Source organism: Pristiophorus japonicus, chromosome 4 (genome assembly GCF_044704955.1).
Source record: "Pristiophorus japonicus isolate sPriJap1 chromosome 4, sPriJap1.hap1, whole genome shotgun sequence".
NCBI lineage: Eukaryota > Metazoa > Chordata > Chondrichthyes > Pristiophoridae > Pristiophorus > Pristiophorus japonicus.
The window spans coordinates 297097136-297114969 of record NC_091980.1 but is presented as its reverse complement, the minus strand read 5'-3'; the positions used below and the strand labels follow the sequence as shown (position 1 = coordinate 297114969).

The 17834-nt window shown below is 42.8% G+C and overlaps 1 protein-coding gene across 1 annotated transcript in view; it reads left to right on the top strand.

Moving 5' to 3' along the window:
• The first annotated feature begins 1239 nt into the window (after window positions 1-1239).
• The window catches only part of ahsa1b (AHA1, activator of heat shock protein ATPase homolog 1b), a 37561-nt gene continuing 20966 nt past the window's right edge, over window positions 1240-17834 (top strand). The window contains exons 1-6 of the mRNA XM_070879612.1: window positions 1240-1589; window positions 5423-5613; window positions 7017-7099; window positions 8244-8361; window positions 13226-13314; window positions 14939-15067. Coding sequence (XP_070735713.1) covers window positions 1510-1589; window positions 5423-5613; window positions 7017-7099; window positions 8244-8361; window positions 13226-13314; window positions 14939-15067 — 690 coding nt within the window. The 5' untranslated portion in view covers window positions 1240-1509. The remainder of the gene's footprint in view (window positions 1590-5422; window positions 5614-7016; window positions 7100-8243; window positions 8362-13225; window positions 13315-14938; window positions 15068-17834) is intronic.

Genomic DNA, 17834 nt, shown 5'->3' with positions numbered 1-17834 from the left:
CTGAGGAAGGACGTTCTTGCTATTGAGGGAGCGCAGCGAAAGTTCACCAGACTGATTCCAGGGCTGGCTGGGCTGTCATATGAGGAGAGATTGGATCAACTGGGCCTTTATTCACTAGTGTTTAGAAGGATGAGAGGGGATCTCATAGAAACATAAAAGATTCTGATGGAACTGGACAGGTTAGATGCGGGAAGAATGTTCTCGATGTTGGGGAAGTCCAGAACCAGGGGACATAGTCTTAGGATAAAGGGTAGGCCATTTAGGACTGAGATGAGGAGAAACTTCTTCACTCAGAGACCTGTGGAATTTCCTGCCGCAGAGTTATTGATGCCAGTTCATTGGATATATTCAAGAGGGAGTTAGATATGGCTCTTATGGTGAAGGGGATTTTCTATGTTTTTAATCCACAATTCCATATAAAATGAATAAACATTTAGAATTGCATGATTTAATCAAGTTCAGCCAGCATGTCATGTTTAACACACTTTCGACTTCAGCAGCAAACTAGCAGAACTTCCAAGAAAACAGCAGAGACCCACTTGGTCTCTTCCAGTTAGGAGACTTTCCGAGAGAGGGCGGATTGTGACCCGAGCGCTCGGGCCCCTCCAAACCCCCAGCAGAACCCGAGATACAGCAAGTGTCAGTGGAAGCTTTTATAGGAACCAAATCAAAAGGCGCGACGCGACGCGATGGCCTCCGTTTTTCTAGCATTTTCGAAACGGGCGAGGCCTCGGGGAATGGAGCGCCTTTCATCCCGGATCGCACAATTGCCGCCTACAAGCAAAAAAAAACTAGATCGTTGCGCCAAACAATTAAAGAGAAAAAAAATAGGAAATAAAACTTAAAGGACATCGCGTAGGTGCAGGAAGGGCGATGAGAGTAGAGCACCGCCGCCGCCGCCGCCATGTCGTGACCATCAATCAGTGAACGGGCGGGGCAGAGCGGAAGTGCTGAAACGTCATGACAATGGGCGGGAGGTCGAGTCAGCCTGAGGGGCGGAAGTGCTGAAACGTCATGACAATGGGCGGGAGGTAGAGTTAGCGTGAAGGGGCGGAAATGCTGAAACGTCATGGCAATCGGTGGAGGCGGCGTGCGGGGCGGAAGAGCTGAAACGTCATGACAATGGGCGGGAGGTAGAGTCAGCGTGAGGGGCGGAAGAGCTGAAACGTCATGACAATGGGCGGGAGGTAGAGTCAGCGTGAGGGGCGGAAGTTGGGCGTGCGTTGCCGATAAAGGACAGGGGAAGGCGGGTGAGGGCGGGCCCAAGCAGCGTCGATGTAACGGCATGTTCTGACGGTGAGCGGATATAAGAGTTCGAGGAGAACGGCTGTCGGGTGTGTTTAGGTGAAGGGCAACAGTAGTAGCCGGCGGCTTGGCACTCTGAATCTGCGGCCTGGGAATCTACCCCAACTCGGCCCGGAAAGCTCGATCGACGAGTCGCGGCCCCATATTATTTATTGGTTCCGCTTCCACCATAGTCCCCTCTCTCCGACTCGTGTTGCTGTCACTATGGCCAAGTGGGGACAAGGAGACCCGCGGTGGATCGTGGAGGAGCGGGCCGACGCCACTAACGTCAATAACTGGCATTGGTAAGGGCAAGAATAGCCACACACTATAGGATTTTATATATAGTGTGCGATTTATTATATCTAATATGTGTGTTTGTGTTTTATGTATATAATGTGTGTGATTTATTTATATATATGTGTAGGTGTGTGATATATTTATATATATTTGTGATTTTTTTTGTGATTTGTATATATATAATTTTGATTTATTTATGTATAATGTGTGTATGTGATTTTTTTTGATTTTTTTATATATATATATCCGATTTTATATATATTATACATTTCTATATAAACATCACATCTTTATTTTTATATACATATATCTCTATTTTAAAAACATCATTTTTGTGATTTTTATATATATGTTTTTTTTTTATATATGTATTAATGAGATTTTATATTTTTACACACATTTCATTCCAGCTGAGGAAGAACCTTTTGGGGAGTAGGCTAGCTGGAAATGCTTTGTCTTAAATTACTTCTTTTGTTTAGTTTAACAACTGTGGTGATCTATTTTTATAGCTGTCATATTTTCTAGATATATAAAACTCTCTGGGCTCCTAGCCACCTTTTTTTCTTTTTTTAAATACAACAGGGCTGCTGCAGTTGGGGGCTAAATTTAATTTCTCTTTTTCCTCTGAGGAGGAGGGCCTCCCATTTAAAACTGAGATGAGGAGGAATTTCTTCTGAGAGTTGTAAATCTGTGGAATGCTCTTCCCCAGAGAGCTGTGGAGGCTAGGTCATTGAATATATTTAAGGTGGAGATAGACAGATTTTTGAGCAATAAGGGTTATGGGGAGTGGGCAGGGAAGTGGAGCTGAGTCCATGATCAGATCAGCTATAATATTAAATGGCGGAGCAGGCTCGAGCGGCCAAATGGTCTACTTCTACTCCTATTTCTTATGTTCTCCCTCCCTCCCCTGCCCCCCCCCCCCCCCTGTGGTTTGTGAGAGATTAAATTTTTGCAAAAGTGTGATGGTGTAATCCTCTTTTTTTTTGGTTGTAATACTTTTATCCATCCATGTCCCTCCCCAGCTGCCATACCTTTGGGAATCTGGTTTGTGTACTTGGAACAAAGCCATGGCTCAGTGGGTAGCATGCTCCCCTCTGAATCTGAGATGTCCTGAGGGTGTGAAATGCAAGTCTTTTCTTTCATTTCCATAGCACCTTTAACAATCTTAGGATGTCCCAAAACATTCTACAGCCAATTAAGTACTTTTGAAGTGTAGTCACTTGTAATATAGGGAAATATAGCTGCCAATTGCGCTCAGCAAGTTGCTGTTGATTCAGGGATAAATATTGGCCAGGACATCAGTGATAACTCCCCTACTCTTCAAAATAATGCCGTGGGATCTTTTTCATCCACCTGAGAGGCAGACTTGGTTTAATGTCTCATCTGAAAGAAGGCACCTGTGACAGTGCAGCACTCCCTTAACACTGCATGGGAGTGTCAGCCTAGATTTATGTGCTCAAGTCCCGAGTGAGATCTGACTTCAAGGCGAGGCTGCTATCCATTGAGCCATGGGCTTGGATGCACAAGACAGTACAGGTATGTGGAAGAGGTAAATCTGGTACAGGTATTTTAAATTTAAATTAGACTGTTGAGAATAGGACAAGGGGGCAGAGGTTAAAGCTAGAAAGGGTAACTTGGGTCTCTGAGCCAGCATGGATGTTGGAGCAGGACAGAGAAAGAATGTGGAAGAATATGCATTTAGTAGCAGAAAGGTAAACCATACATATTCCTGATGCTGACTTTCCCTATGATGACTTTGGTATTGTCAATGGTCTTGGGTATAATAGTTATTTTCAGGCAAGTAGCAATCTGATGGATTTTTTCTGAGAATTGCAGTATGGCATAACATTAAGGGAACTGGAAGTGTTATTTTTGCTGAAATTCCATATAAAATGGAATGTCTTGAACAGTATTAACTGGCAAGAATACAGTTGTGAATTTAAAGGCACTGTGTAAAGGATGCTGGGTTTGGGAAGGTATCATTACATGGGATTCCTTGTTATCCAGTGGCACCTGCTGAAACTGAATTTTGGCTTGGCATTGGTCTTGTTCACTGTCAACAGCCTGCTGATACACATGGTCTAGATTCAGTGACAAAGCACTGGATGGCAACTCATGTGAATCCCCTTTTTGGGAGACTGCAAAGGGGAAAGTTTGTTGAGCGTAGGATTGGGAGCGGTGGTGGTTTGAACTGTACTGTTACTCTGCATGGCTCAAGAGCTTGCCTTTTAAAGATTATTGATATGAAGATGCAAGGGGTGTCTGTCTTGATTGCTTCACTTTGATATCTGGAAGTTCTGACAAATGCCATATTTTAGCTTTGAGATGATGCCAAGAAGGGAAAAGGGGGTTCTTAGTTTAAGGCAAGAGAATATCATTGAGGTGGAAGACACCAGTTCCTGCTAGACAAGCAGTGACTCCTGCCGGAAAGTGCATATGCATGAATGTTGAGGCAGGATTATGCTTGGCTGTGATAACTTGTGAAAATGCATTGGGTAGGCTTGTGAAGAATGGTCACCGAATCAAGGACCCAAAGGGTTGTTAGCCCCTGTGCAACAGTGCTATCATCGGAGTCGGTATCTTCATGGGAGGTGGAGAAGTATTCATGATTTTAAAAAAAAACTTGACTAGACAAAAGCTGGTTCAGAATTCTGGGGCATCCTATTAACAATGTATCTTTTCACTTGCTGAATCAACTACGGTTACTAAATTAAATTGTAAGATTAATGGAAGAGAAAAATGTACTGTTAACCAATTTGAATGTCAGCAGACTACAGATTGATGTTTCACAGAATTGAGGAGCCGATAAAGCTGATTAGGATTTGCAGAGAGGGGTTGTAATCTAAGGACATAACCTCGGTGAACTTGAAATTGAGTTTTTTCATGTTGCACTAGACACCGTCACTGCTTCTTACCAAAATCAGTTATTTTGAGCATTGTTTACCTACTGAAATGTTCATTTTATAAAAGGAGTGCTTGTGTTCTAGTTGATCTCTTGTGGCACTGCAGATTGACAGTGAAGATCAATTGTAGCATTCAGGTGAAAGAGGGTTAGAGAGCAGGGGATAATTGGACCAGAGCTTGCAGATGTAATTCAGTGGCAATTTTTTTATTTTAAGTCCTCCACTCTGTACTTTATTTTTCATGTAATGCTTTGACAAAACTAGCAGCAATTCGTGAAACAAAAAAAATATAGAATTGGTTATAGCATACGAGTTGTCTACAATAGTGGAGTTGCTAGGAGATGCAGAACTGAGGCACCTCTGTCACCATTGTGAGGAAGGTGTAATTGTAGTGTGACAACTTCACAAAACATTTCCACTATAAACGGAAGTTGTAATAGAAAAGTTGAATCAAAGTTTTCAATACAGAGGGCACTTTATTTAGACTACATTATAGGATGCAAAAGGAATGAGAAATAACCACCTTCCCTCTTGACCTGAATGGGTAAAAACTTACTGAAATCAGTACAGAGCTGTTTCATGAGTCAAGTAATGCTCTGTTTATAGTGGCATGTAGAGGCTGTGTTCTTGAAAACAAGCTTCCATTTTCTGCAGTAAATGACAGTTCTGAACGATTCAGCCAACTAGTATAAATTTTTGACGGATTCAAGAGGTTTTATTTTTCCAGAATGTCGAACTCTTTTCTGTACTTGAAAGTTGTGTTGGGGAAGATGTTGCGTTTACTGGCAAAATATTGGTGTCTCGTAGTCATACTTGATGAAAGATGAAAGCTTCAAAGCTAGCAGATACAGATTGATCCAAAGCTTCAGACCCAAATCAATAGGGATGATTTTAACATGTTCACAGTAAAGCTTATCGTCAAAATTCATCTGCAGGACAGAGAGAGATGCCTCGAATTGGTCCGTAGATAAACTTAAGTCACTGATGCTGGCAGTCAATGTAGAAAACGAAGAGGGAATGTGCAAAGTGACAGAGGTGAGCAAAGTTGATGGGGAAGCTTCAATTAACAACAGAAAAGGAAAACTGATTTTCTTCTTTGAATGGAACATCCACATGGCATGGACAGGTGAGTATGCAACAAAAACAATGTTTTTAATATAGCGCCTTTAACAGAGTAAAATGTCCCAAGGCGCTTCACAGGAACGTTATCAAGCAAAATTTGACACTGAACCACAGAAGGGGAAATTAGGGCATAATACCAAAAGCATGGTCAAAGAGGTAGGTTTTAAGGACCCCTAACTGTTAACTGATCTCAGCCAGGATGGTGATGAGGGTGTCACAGTACACTTTGGAGGGATTTCCATTCTTAATCACTTTCCAATGATTCCTACCGTTAAGTCCCCATGTATGGATATCATTGAGCACCTGGCTGTAATGATGCTTACAGTTAAATAGCATGTGCTGCCCTGACCTGTGCGAGAACACCACCGCAGGTCGGAGCTATAGAGCTGGAGCGCCAGGCCCTGGAACATCGTGGCGGAGATGCGGCAAATGAGGGTACGGGGCCCAGACGAGCCGAGGGCCCAGGGGCAGCACGGACCTGCCCACACTGCGATATGTGTGCGCACGAGGTCCATGCAGCAGAGCAGGTCTCCAGTCGTCCTGGTTAATCCTTGCCACTGGATAAAGGCCTAGCTCTGTCCAGCCCGTGTGGTGGCTGGTGTGCAACGGTCACCACATGTTTTTTTTTAAATTCACGCAGAGGCATCTTCCACCCCCCCCCCCTCAACTTGGAGTTCAGGACTGGAACATCGGGTCCTTCATTGAAATATCTGTGAACTCTCGTGGAAGCAAGTTATCCTCGTTCGAGGGACCACCTATGATGATGCTGACATAATGTGGCATGTGAATAATAGCCATGTGGATGACCGACATCTGTGAAACAGTATCCCAGCAAAGTGCCAAAACCTTGGGAGGGAATATGATTTGGAAGAGGGAGGGGAAAGGGCAATGTACTTCCATCTGCATTCCAGTCTGGAGTGTTGGCCCATTTCTTTCAGTAATGCATGTCATTGGGATACATCTTTAACCTGCCTCTTGCCCTTGGGATTACTTGATGCTGCCACTTCGGGTCTAAAGTTGAATTGTTTCCTTTCCCAGTACTGACATTTTTCACCTTGATTTAGTTTGCAAAAGTTCCTAAATATTTTTTAACCAAAGAGGGAACATAAACCAGTTAACTGTCTTTCTCATTTTAAAACCAAAATCACACCCTTATTTAAAAGGATATTTTGGGGAAATGGATATAATTTTAGATTGGGAAGCAGGGTGGGAAAACCAGTGTTTGCTGATTTATATTGTGCTCATCTTGATGAGAAATTCTTGATAAATCTGATTAAGAATAAAGTAAAATTATATAGTTTAGCCTGCTCTCTTTACCCCCGCCCCCTCCACCTGTTGAAGTTGATAGTTTTGTTCATAAAATGTCTTCCTGTATTGCTGTATAAACTTGGCACTCTTCTATTGTAGGCACTTCAAAAACTGGAATTAAATATCAAGGAAATGTGGAGATACCAAACCTCTCCGATGAAAATGATGTTGATGAAGTAGATGTAAGTTTTTTCTTTTATATAATCTTTGTTAATTATTTATTCCTATTCTGGGACTAAATTGGACAGCTCTTTACAAAAGCCAGCACCGGCACGACTGGCCAAATGGTCTCCTGTGCTTTAATCTTCCATTCTATCATTTTTCCGTTTGCTTTAGCTGGAAGAAGCAAGTGTTAGGGCTTGCTCCCAAACTTTTCCCAATTCTTCTAGAAAACATGAGCTACCACCTTGCCTGGGCTTCCCCATCTGTTTCATTCTTTCTTCCCCTGGCCCCCACTTGGGATAATCAAGATTGGAACCACAGAGTGTGGGGAGTTGAATCTGTATCCTTCCATGCATTGAAGCTGATCATCGTCCAATGCACTGCAACAGGTTCTCTGAAACCTAATGCTAATTATTACACCAGTATCTCATAGGTGCAGTAAACTTTGATAAAAGTAAATTATATTATAACCTAAAAATGGAGTGCGAATTGTGCACCAAAAAGAGAAATTTGGAACTTTTTGCTGAATAGAAGCACATTAATTAATAGCATGAAACTGAGATATTTTGGCTCTGTAGCTGTAAGCTAGAAGAGGCAAAGTGCTGCTTTACATTTGTGTTTTTTTTTTAAATACTGAAAATCAAACCAGTCCTGACTTTATTGACATTTTGCTTTGTAAAATTAGCATTACTTTAATTGAAGATATTTAAAAATTCATTTTTTAATGTCTACAGCTGCAATACCCATCCCCTGTGTTGCCTGGTAACATTCATGGTATTTAGTTCGGTTAAGTTTTCTCTTCCGCCTTTTCTTCCTCCCCCTCCTCCCCCCCCCCCCCCCCCCCGATAATTGCCTTTAGTGCTGGCCTTACTGTTCTCAGTTGCACTTTATAAAACAATGCCGTGTATCTGTTCTATGTTGGGGAAGGATAATGCTTCATACCCCTGAAGTAATTACACAATGAACGCTGAGATTTGTGGTAGTGTCCATGCAGGAAAAGATATTTGCAAGGAGTCAGCAATAAATATGATCCTATATAAAGACTATAGTATGTATGAAAGCTATTGGAATTTTAAGATTTTGGACTCTTGTTGGTATTTGTAGCTTTTGTTTTGTGTTTGGAGCCTGGCTAAATAAATTAGATATTTGGAATTTGTCCTCCAGGTTATTGTTGGGCTGGCAAAAGATGAGCCTGACACACAACTGTTGGCTCTAATGAAAAATGATGGTGCAAGCAAGATCAGGGAGGCACTTCTCAACTACATTGACGCACTGAAGTTAGGTAAGTGTAGAGTGAAGCCTTTCTCCGATTGAATACCTTTCCCGCCAGTGAAAGCATAATCAACACTCCAATTAATCAAGGATTGCAGTACATTGAATGTTGCAAGATAACAATGTTTATGGGGACACAACAAAACACGCTTCTTTATATTGCATTTTCATTTCTATGTTTAAAATATTTTTACACCTTTTGTGTGAAACTATTAGATTAACTCTAGAATTAGCCATGAATCCAGCTCTGAAGTGACTTTCTTTGCTTATGTAGTTACTGATCCAGTTATCATCTGCTACTGGACACCACTGCAAAATATGAATATACTTGTGCTATGACAAATTTAGTCTTTTCTTGCACCAAGGGAGATCATTATTGTTGGTATGATTACTGAGGCTGGAGTTTATTACAGGGTTGTGTACCATATCTAACTTTGCGCTTGTATAGTGCCTTCATCATGGGAGATGTTCCAAGGTGCTTAAAGGGTAGGGTGGGGGGGGGGGGGGGTTGGTAAGATTAGCATTGAGTATAAGTAGTAGGATTAGGACAAGAGTTAAGATTTGAGGATGCTTTAGAAAATGGGGAGAGGAAACAAGATGGTGGATTTAGTGAAAAGTTCTGGGACCCAAGGCCATGTAGGTGAGAGTATGTAGAAGAGATGCATAGAAACATAGAAAATAGGTGCAGAAGTAGGCCATTCTGCCCTTCGAGCCTGCACCACCATTCAGTATGATCATGGCTGATCATGCAACTTCAGTACCCCATTCCTGCTTTCTCTCCATACCCCTTGATCCCTTTAGCCGTAAGAACTACATCTAGCTCCCTTTTGAATATATCGAATGAACTGGCCTCAAGTTTCTGTGTTAGAGAATTCCACAGGTTCACAATTCTCTGTGAAGAAGTTTCTCCTCATCTCGATCCTAAATGGCTTACCCCTTATCCTTAGACTGTGACCCCCGGTTCTGGACTTCCCCAACATCGGGAACATTCTTCCTGCATCAAACCTGTCCAATCCCGTCAGATTTTTATGTTTCTATGAGATCCCCCCTCATTCTTCTAAATTCCAGTGAATATAAGCCTAATCGATCCAGTCTTTCTTCATATGTCAGTCCTGCCATCCCAGGAATCAGTCTGGTGAACCTTCGCTGCACTCCCTCAATAACAAGAATGTCCTTCCTCAGATTAGGAGACAAAAACTGAACACAATATTCAAGGTGTGGCCTCACCAAAGCCCTGTACAACTGCAGTAAGACCTCCCTGCTCCTATACTCAAATCCTCTCGCTATGAATGCCAACATGCCATTTGCTGCCTTCACCGCCTACTGTATATGCATTCCAAATTTCAATGACTGATGTAACATGACACCCAGGTCTCGTTGCACCTCCCCTTTTCCTAATCTCTCACCATTCAGATAATATTCTGCCTCCCTGTTTTTGCCACCAAAGTGGATAACCTCATATTTATCCACATTATACTGCATCTGCATGTGACCAGAGCGGAATTAAGAAGGGCAAATGCTGGCATGTAGAGCTGGAGGTCACAAAAGTATTAAGAGATTAAGCCATCAGATATGTAAAAGACTGAGTATTTTGAATTCATTGTTTTGGGAGAGCTAGTGAAAGATGGCGAGGACAGGATGACTGACAAATTTGACGTGTGTGGATAGAATATGAACGATGGAGTTTTGTTAGTAGAAGTTTACCTAGATTGCCGCTCCGGTGGTAAAATCGCATTGGAGAAGTCAATCCTGGACTTGATGGATATGAATGAGGGTTTAAATACAAGCAGAAGTGGGTGATAGTGCAAAGTGGAAATATGCAATCTTTGTGATGAATAGGTTATTGGATCGAAGCCCAGTTCATGATTATCATCAGCGACAGTTGGGCTTGTTGAGCAAGCAGCCAATGAGATGAGATGAGATGGATGATGACTTGGTGTTTGACGGGAACTGAATGGGATAGTTTTAGTATTGAGTTGGAGAATTTTTTGGCTGATAATTTTTAGACCAGCAGTTGGACATCACAACAGTTGTGGTGGAGAGCTGGGTGTTGGTTTGTGTAGGGAAGGTGACGACTCCACCCCTGCTCTCCGCCACCAATAGTTGATGTCGCTGAGGAGCGGTGTATCGATGAGTAATTAGAGTGGCCAGGAAGGAACTTTGGGCCATTCCTGAGGGTGAGAAGAAATGGCAGATGTATTGATTATATATTGGAACAGGTAGGAATGGGCTTTGGTGAGGGCAGTTGTCTATAGAAGGGAATTAATGGAATGGAGGGCAAGGTGGGACAGATGGGGAGAAATTATAACATAATTTGAGATCAAGATTGGTGTTGAGGCTGAGCTGGGCAAGAGGATAGTTTCAATCTTATACATACACTAAACCAGGAACCCTTTGCACTGAAGTTGGTGGAAGTGGAGAAAGGCTGTCTGAGGGTGTGATTAGTTATCAGGAATTTAGAATTATCTTTGTCCTCCAATACAATCATGGAAGAGGAATACTTTTGGTAAAAATTCCTCTTGGAGCTAGACATAGTAGTGATAAGTGGTCCAGCATGATCTAGTGGTCAAACAACCCAGTTGTGTGCCAGCTGTACTCGAGTCTGTAGCCCCCAGGCTTTGGTACAGAAATGGGAATTGTACCAGGGGAGCAATGGGAGTGGGAGATAGTGAAATATTTGGTGAGAATTAAGGCATTGAAAGCTGAAGCCATGGAGCTGTCAACCAGGTAGACTGTGCAGGCAGGTATAAGGTCTGAGGAAGCTGGGCATCAGAAAATGGTTGGGGTGGGTTGAGGGTGAATATAGCTGGGTTAGAGTAGGACCGTGGATCTGGGTGTTTGAAGAGATAAGAATGTGATCACGAGAGGGCCTTTTCAATGATTGAAACTTCAGAAGTGGTAAAGCCTTCTATGATTGGGTGTGACATTTATATAGAAAGAGATTGAGGACAGGAACAAAGAGAGACTTGCATTTATATAGCGTCTTTCATGTCCTCAGGATGCCCCTAAGCACTTTTTGAAGTGTAGTCACTGTTGTAAATGTAGGAAGCACAGCAGCCAATTTGCTCATAGCAAGGCCCCACAAGCTGTTTTGGTGTTATCAGTTGAGATATAATTATTCGCAGTGTGTATTTGCAACACCAAAGTTCTGATTGGTCCCCTTGGATGATGAGACCAGATTTCTGATTGGTCCCCTTGGAGAACACGACACGTCCATCAGTTTGTCTGGAATGTGTAATTCGATCCTGCTTGTCTTCGTAATCAAGTACTTTGCAATGTATAATTTGATCCATTCATGCCAGGCTCCAGATAGAACTCGCAGTACTGCTTTCAGATAATAGTTAGGGCTCACCCTTGTGGGTTAGGACCTCTTCTCCCGCCCCCCGCCTCAACAGGTTCCTAACCTTTTCCCTCCTCAACAAGTTCCTGACCTTCCCACCCAGAGAAGGGGCATTGTAGGTGAGTCACGGATTGTTAACTAGTTTAAGGTTTATTGGGTATGAAGTGAACAGCGACTGTGTAATGACTTCTGGATTTCGTCCAGTCCAATGATACTTGCTGCACACGTGCTGGGCTTTCTGAGAAATCAATGAGGTCTAGTGGGAGGAGAGGGAGAATGTGGTGCGGGGGTAAAGATGGCGGGTGTGGGGTTAGAACAATATCTGAGAGGGGAAAATATGATTGGTCTTCCCACCTGGATCACGTTCTCTCTCTCTCTCTCTCTCTCTCTCCCCTCTCTTAGACCTGGATTCTGTTCTTCCCCCATCCCCACTGTTCTCTCCATTCCGCCCCCCGCCGCGCCCCCAACCCAATCCTGACCCCATCTTTCCCCACACCCCACTCAATCCTGACCCCCCCGCCCCCCGGGATCTCCACGATCTTGAGACTTTTGTGGTGTTTAATGCTCAGTACACCAGATGTTTAATAATGTTCCCCATTTTTTAAAAACTTGGTCCTGCATGGCCCCTTTAAGGTGCTGCATAGGTCAATCTAAATACCACGCATGAGCAGTTTTTAATATTGAAAAGCCGGCTGCGCAGGCCACACAGCTTATAGGAAACATTGTTGTTTAATTTACCCAAGAAGTGGCAGCCGTGGCTGTGGTAACATGCTTATCTCTGAGTGAGAAGGTTATGAGTTTGTCCCGTTCCAGAGCCTTGAGCACAAAAATCTAGGCCAACACTTCAGTGCAGTACCGAAGGAGTGCTGCACTGTTGGCTGCTTCATCTTTGAGGTGAAACATTAAACCAAGGCCCTGTCCACCCACTCGGGTGGACATAAAACTTGACAATATTTGAAGTAGAACAGGAGACTTCTCCAAGGTGTCTTGACCAATAATTATCCCTCAATCAACATCACAAACGGATTATCGGGTCATTAATCTCATTGCTGTTTGTGGGAGCTTGCAAAATAGTTGTCGCATTTCGTACATTAAGACACTTCAATAGTACAGGTTGGACCTCTCTGGTCCAGGACTCCCTGGTCCGGAAACATCCTTGGTTCAGCATTAGCTGGGCCTGAGGAGGAGAAGGATTTTTTTTTTAAGTTTCAATTGGCTGGAGTGGCGTCAGTCAGTCAGTGAGTGTGTGTTGGTGATTGGCTGAAGCGGCTGTCAGTCAGTGAGTGGGTGCGCAGCTGCTGAGGAAGCTGCCCACTTACTCACTCGCTCTGTCGCCGGGTACCGGTAAGCGTGACCTCCTGTGGTTCGGAAAATTCTTTGTTGACTGGTGTCGGACCAGAGAGGTCCAACTTGTACTTCATTGGCTGTAAAGGATTTTGAACATGCTGAGGTCATGAAAGGCACTTTATAATTGCAAGTTCGTTCTTCCTTTTGAACACTAGCATTTACCATCAGTTTTGGGTTTACATTCCAGAATTTACTCAGGGAATGATCTTGCCAACAATTAATGGAGTTTCAAAGGAACCATCACAGCCCAAGCTCAAGGTTGATCTGCAGGCCAAGGTAAAGAAACATTAACTACTATTATCTTCAAACTTGAGCTTGGACAGATGCTGCTCTCAATATTCTTCAGTCTCTGCATCCTCCATATATTGCTTTTGGTGGGGAGGGGGGGCGAAGAAATGGTTAGACAGAATTAAAATGTCCATTTAAGACATTTTCATGTTGAAATGAAATGCCATCTTGTGACCCCCGTGCAGAATAAAAGCCGTCCTTGTCTGTAATTTATTTCACAGCCCTCGAGCTCCCACTTATTTGTGAAAGTGGTAATAAGATCAAGATATCTAGTATGGCTGGTTTTAATCTCTAGCCAATGCAATAGGGTTAACATTTCTGAAGCATTGCTTTCTGCCAGATGTGTCTGCCCTGTAATAAAAAATAAATAAAAATCTCCACTACCAGGATCAAATCTGCTGCCATGGTCAGTTGTGGAAGTCTGTTCCTGAGGCATCAGCTGGGTGTTCGGGTCCAGACTACAATGAGCTGAAATAAAAACAGAAAATGCTGAAATTCTGACGAAGGGTCGTTGACTGTTATTCTCTCCGCTGAGATTTCCAGCATTTTTTGTTTTAATTTCAGATTTCAGATTCCAGAATCCGCAGTATTTTACTTTTGTACACTGAGCTGAAGTTGGATTTGACCTCATCAGCCCCTAATCAAAAAGGGCTAATATATCCCCACTAGTCTATCCTCTCCTAGGATTAGATATTAGTCAATACTGAACTAGTGCTAGACTCCCAAGTCCTTACCAATCAGACCCATCATTGGGATGTTTAATCTGCCTTGGACCTTCACTGGAGGAAAAAACAACATCATACTATTTGCAGGTTTCCCTTCCTTGACCCTCTTAGTAATTGTCTTGGTTACATTTCAGATAGGTGATCTGTCTTTCCTTTAGACCATAATAATCAGAATGTTTGTTATCTGGTCGGTTTTTTTTATATATAAAAGAAAAAATACTTGCACTCAAAAGAAACAACTACGTTAAGTTACTTAATTTCCAACTAAGCAAAGCCACTTTCCATAAATTATATGATGGTTTAGACTTTCATTTTGGCATCTTTAGAGCTTTTAATGTGTTGTGGAACTACATTCCTCATATTGGAATTTAAATTGTCATTGAGAATTAATTCTTAAAACTCCCAAATTGTTTTTGAATCTGCCAATGCTACTTTTCACATAAAATCAAAACTGGGTAAAATTCTCGTGTATGTGTATGTGTATGTGTATGTGTATGTGTATGTGTATGTGTATGTGTATGTGTATGTGTATGTGTATGTGTATGTGTACCTGTTGACCACATTAAGAATTGCATTCACAGTTCCATACACAGGTCTCCCCTTGGGGAGAAAATGGTGCATAGTATGGCACTAATCCAGCTAAAGAGGTCTAAAGAACCTAAAAGAATTTAAACTCACACGCTTTGATGTGCCCCATTTTTACAAGCAGTGGTCTAAGCTGGCTTTACTTGATGTGCATTTGGTAAACTTTAACTGTTCATTACTGGTTAGTTGCATTGATCACTAATAGGTGGCTGCGTAGCCTGCTGCTTTGCACAGCTCTCTGAAGTCTGGACTTTGTTCTCTCGCCACCATGCTCTATTTTAATTGAATTGATTTATCTTCAGATCACTACAGGGCAGTTACCTAGTCAGAATATACCAGATGGGGTTAAGATTCCAACCTGCAAAATTAACTTAAAGGACCGGTTCATGACATCACCAGAAGAGCTATACAGGATCTTTATTACACAGGAGGTAAGTGTCAAACAGTAATGAGCAGGTGGAAATATTGAATGTCTGTTGCTCTTCTGCACTACCATAGAAACATAGAAAATAGGTGCAGGAGTAGGCCATTCGGCCCTTCTAGCCTGCACTGCCATTCAATGAGTTCATGGCTGAGCATGCAACTTCAGTACTCCATTCCTGCTTTCTCACCATACCCCTTGATCCCCTTAGTAGTAAGGACTACATCTAACTCTTTTTTGAATATATTTAGTGAATTGGCCTCAACAACTTTCTGTGGTAGAGAATTCCACAGGTTCACCACTCTCTGGGTGAAGAAGTTCCTCCTCATCTCGGTCCTAAATGACTTACCCCTTATCCTTAGACTGTGACCTCTGGTTCTGGACTTCCCCAACATTGGGAACATTCTTCCTGCATCTAACCTGTCTAAACCCATCAGAATTTTAAACGTTTCTATGAGATCCTCTCTCATTCTTCTGAACTCCAGTGAATACAAGCCTAGTTGATCCAGTCTTTCTTGATAGGTCAGTCCCGCCATCCCGGGAATCAGTCTGGTGAACCTTCGCTGCACTCCCTCAATAGCAAGAATGTCCTTCCTCAGGTTAGGAGACCAAAACTGTACACAATACTCCAAGTGTGGCCTCACCAATGCCCTGTACAACTGTAGCAACACCTCCCTGCCCCTGTACTCAAATCCCCTCGCTATGAAGGCCAACATGCCATTTGCTTTCTTAACCGCCTGCTGTACCTTCATGCCAACCTTCACTGACTGATGTACCATGACACCCAGGTCCTGCTGCACATCCCCTTTTCCTAATCTGTCACCATTCAGATAATAGTCTGTCTCTCTGTTTTTACCACCAAAGTGGATAACCTCACATTTATCCACATTATACTTCATCTGCCATGCATTTGCCCACTCACCTAACCTATCCAAGTCACTCTGCAGCCTCACAGCATCCTCCTCGCAGCTCACACTGCCACCTAACTTAGTGTCATCTGCAAATTTGGAGATATGACATTTAATCCCCTCGTCTAAATCATTAATGTACAGTGTAAACAGCTGGGGCCCCAGCACAGAACCTTGCGGTACCCCACTAGTCACGGCCTGCCATTGTGAAAAGTACCCATTTACTCCTACTCTTTGCTTCCTGTCTGACAACCAGTTCTCAATCCATGTCAGCACACTAACCCCAATCCCATGTGCTTTAACTTTGCACATTAATCTCTTGTGTGGGACCTTGTCGAAAGCCTTCTGAAAGTCCAAATATACCACATCAACTGGTTCTCCCTTGTCCACTCTACTGGAAACATCCTCAAAAAATTCTAGAAGATTTGTCAAGCATGATTTCCCTTTCACAAATCCTTGTTGACTTGGACCTATCATGTCACCTCTTTCCAAATGAGCTGCTATGACAGCCTTAATAATTGATTCCATCATTTTACCCACTACCGATGTCCGGCTTACCGGTCTATAATTCCCTGTTTTCTCTCCCTCCTTTTTTAAAAAGTGAGGTTACATTGGTTACCCTCCACTCCATAGGAACTGATCCAGAGTCAATGGAATGTTGGAAAATGACTGTCAATGCATCTGCTATTTCCAAGGCCACCTCCTTAAGTACTCTGGGATGCAGTCCATCAGGCCCTGGTGATTTATCGGCCTTCAATCCCATCAATTTCCCCAACACAATTTCCTGACTAATAAGGATTTCCCTCAGTTCCTCCTCCTTACTAGACCCTCTGACCCCTTTTATATCCGGATGGTTGTTTGTGTCCTCCTTAGTGAATACCGAACCAAAGTACTTGTTCAATTGGTCCGCCATTTCTTTGTTCCCCGTTATGACTTCCCTTGATTCTGACTGCAGGGGACCTACGTTTGTCTTTACGAACCTTTTTCTCTTTACATATCTTATAGAAACTTTTGCAATCCATCTTAATGTTCCCTGCAAGCTTTTTCTCGTACTCCATTTTCCCTGCCCTAATCAAACCCTTTGTCCTCCTCTGCTGAGTTCTAAATTTCTCCCAATCTCTGGGTTCACTGCTATTTCTGGCCAATTTGTATGCCACTTCCTTGGCGTTAATACTATCCCTGATTTCCCTTGATAGCCACGGTTGATCCACCTTCCCTTTTTTATTTTTACGACAGACAGGAATGTACAATTGTTGTAGTTCATCCATGCGGTCTCTAAATGTCTGCCATTGCCCATCCACAGTCAACCCCTTAAGTATCATTCGCCAATCAATCCTAGCTAATTCACGCCTCATACCTTCAAAGTTACCCTTCTTTAAGTTCTGGACCATGGTCTCTGAATTAACTGTTTCATTCTCCATCCTAATGCAGAATTCCACCATATTATGGTCACTCTTCCCCAAGGGGCCTCGCACAACGGTATTGCTAATTAATCCTCTCTCATTACACAACACCCAGTCTAAGATGGCCTCCCCCCTAGTTGGTTCCTCGACATAATGGTCTAGAAAACCATCCCTTATGCACTCCAGGAAATCCTCCTCCACCGTATTGCTTCCAGTTTGGTTAGCCCAATCTATGTGCATATTAAAGTCACCCATTATAACTGCTGCACCCTTATTGCATGCACCCCTAATTTCCTGTTTGATGCCCTCCCCAACATTACTACGACTGTTTGGAGGTCTGTACACAACTCCCACTAACGTTTTTTGCCCTTTGGTGTTCTGCAGTTCTACCCATATAGATTCCACATCATCCAAGCTAATGTCCATTCTAACTATTGCATTAATCTCTTCTTTAACCAGCAATGCT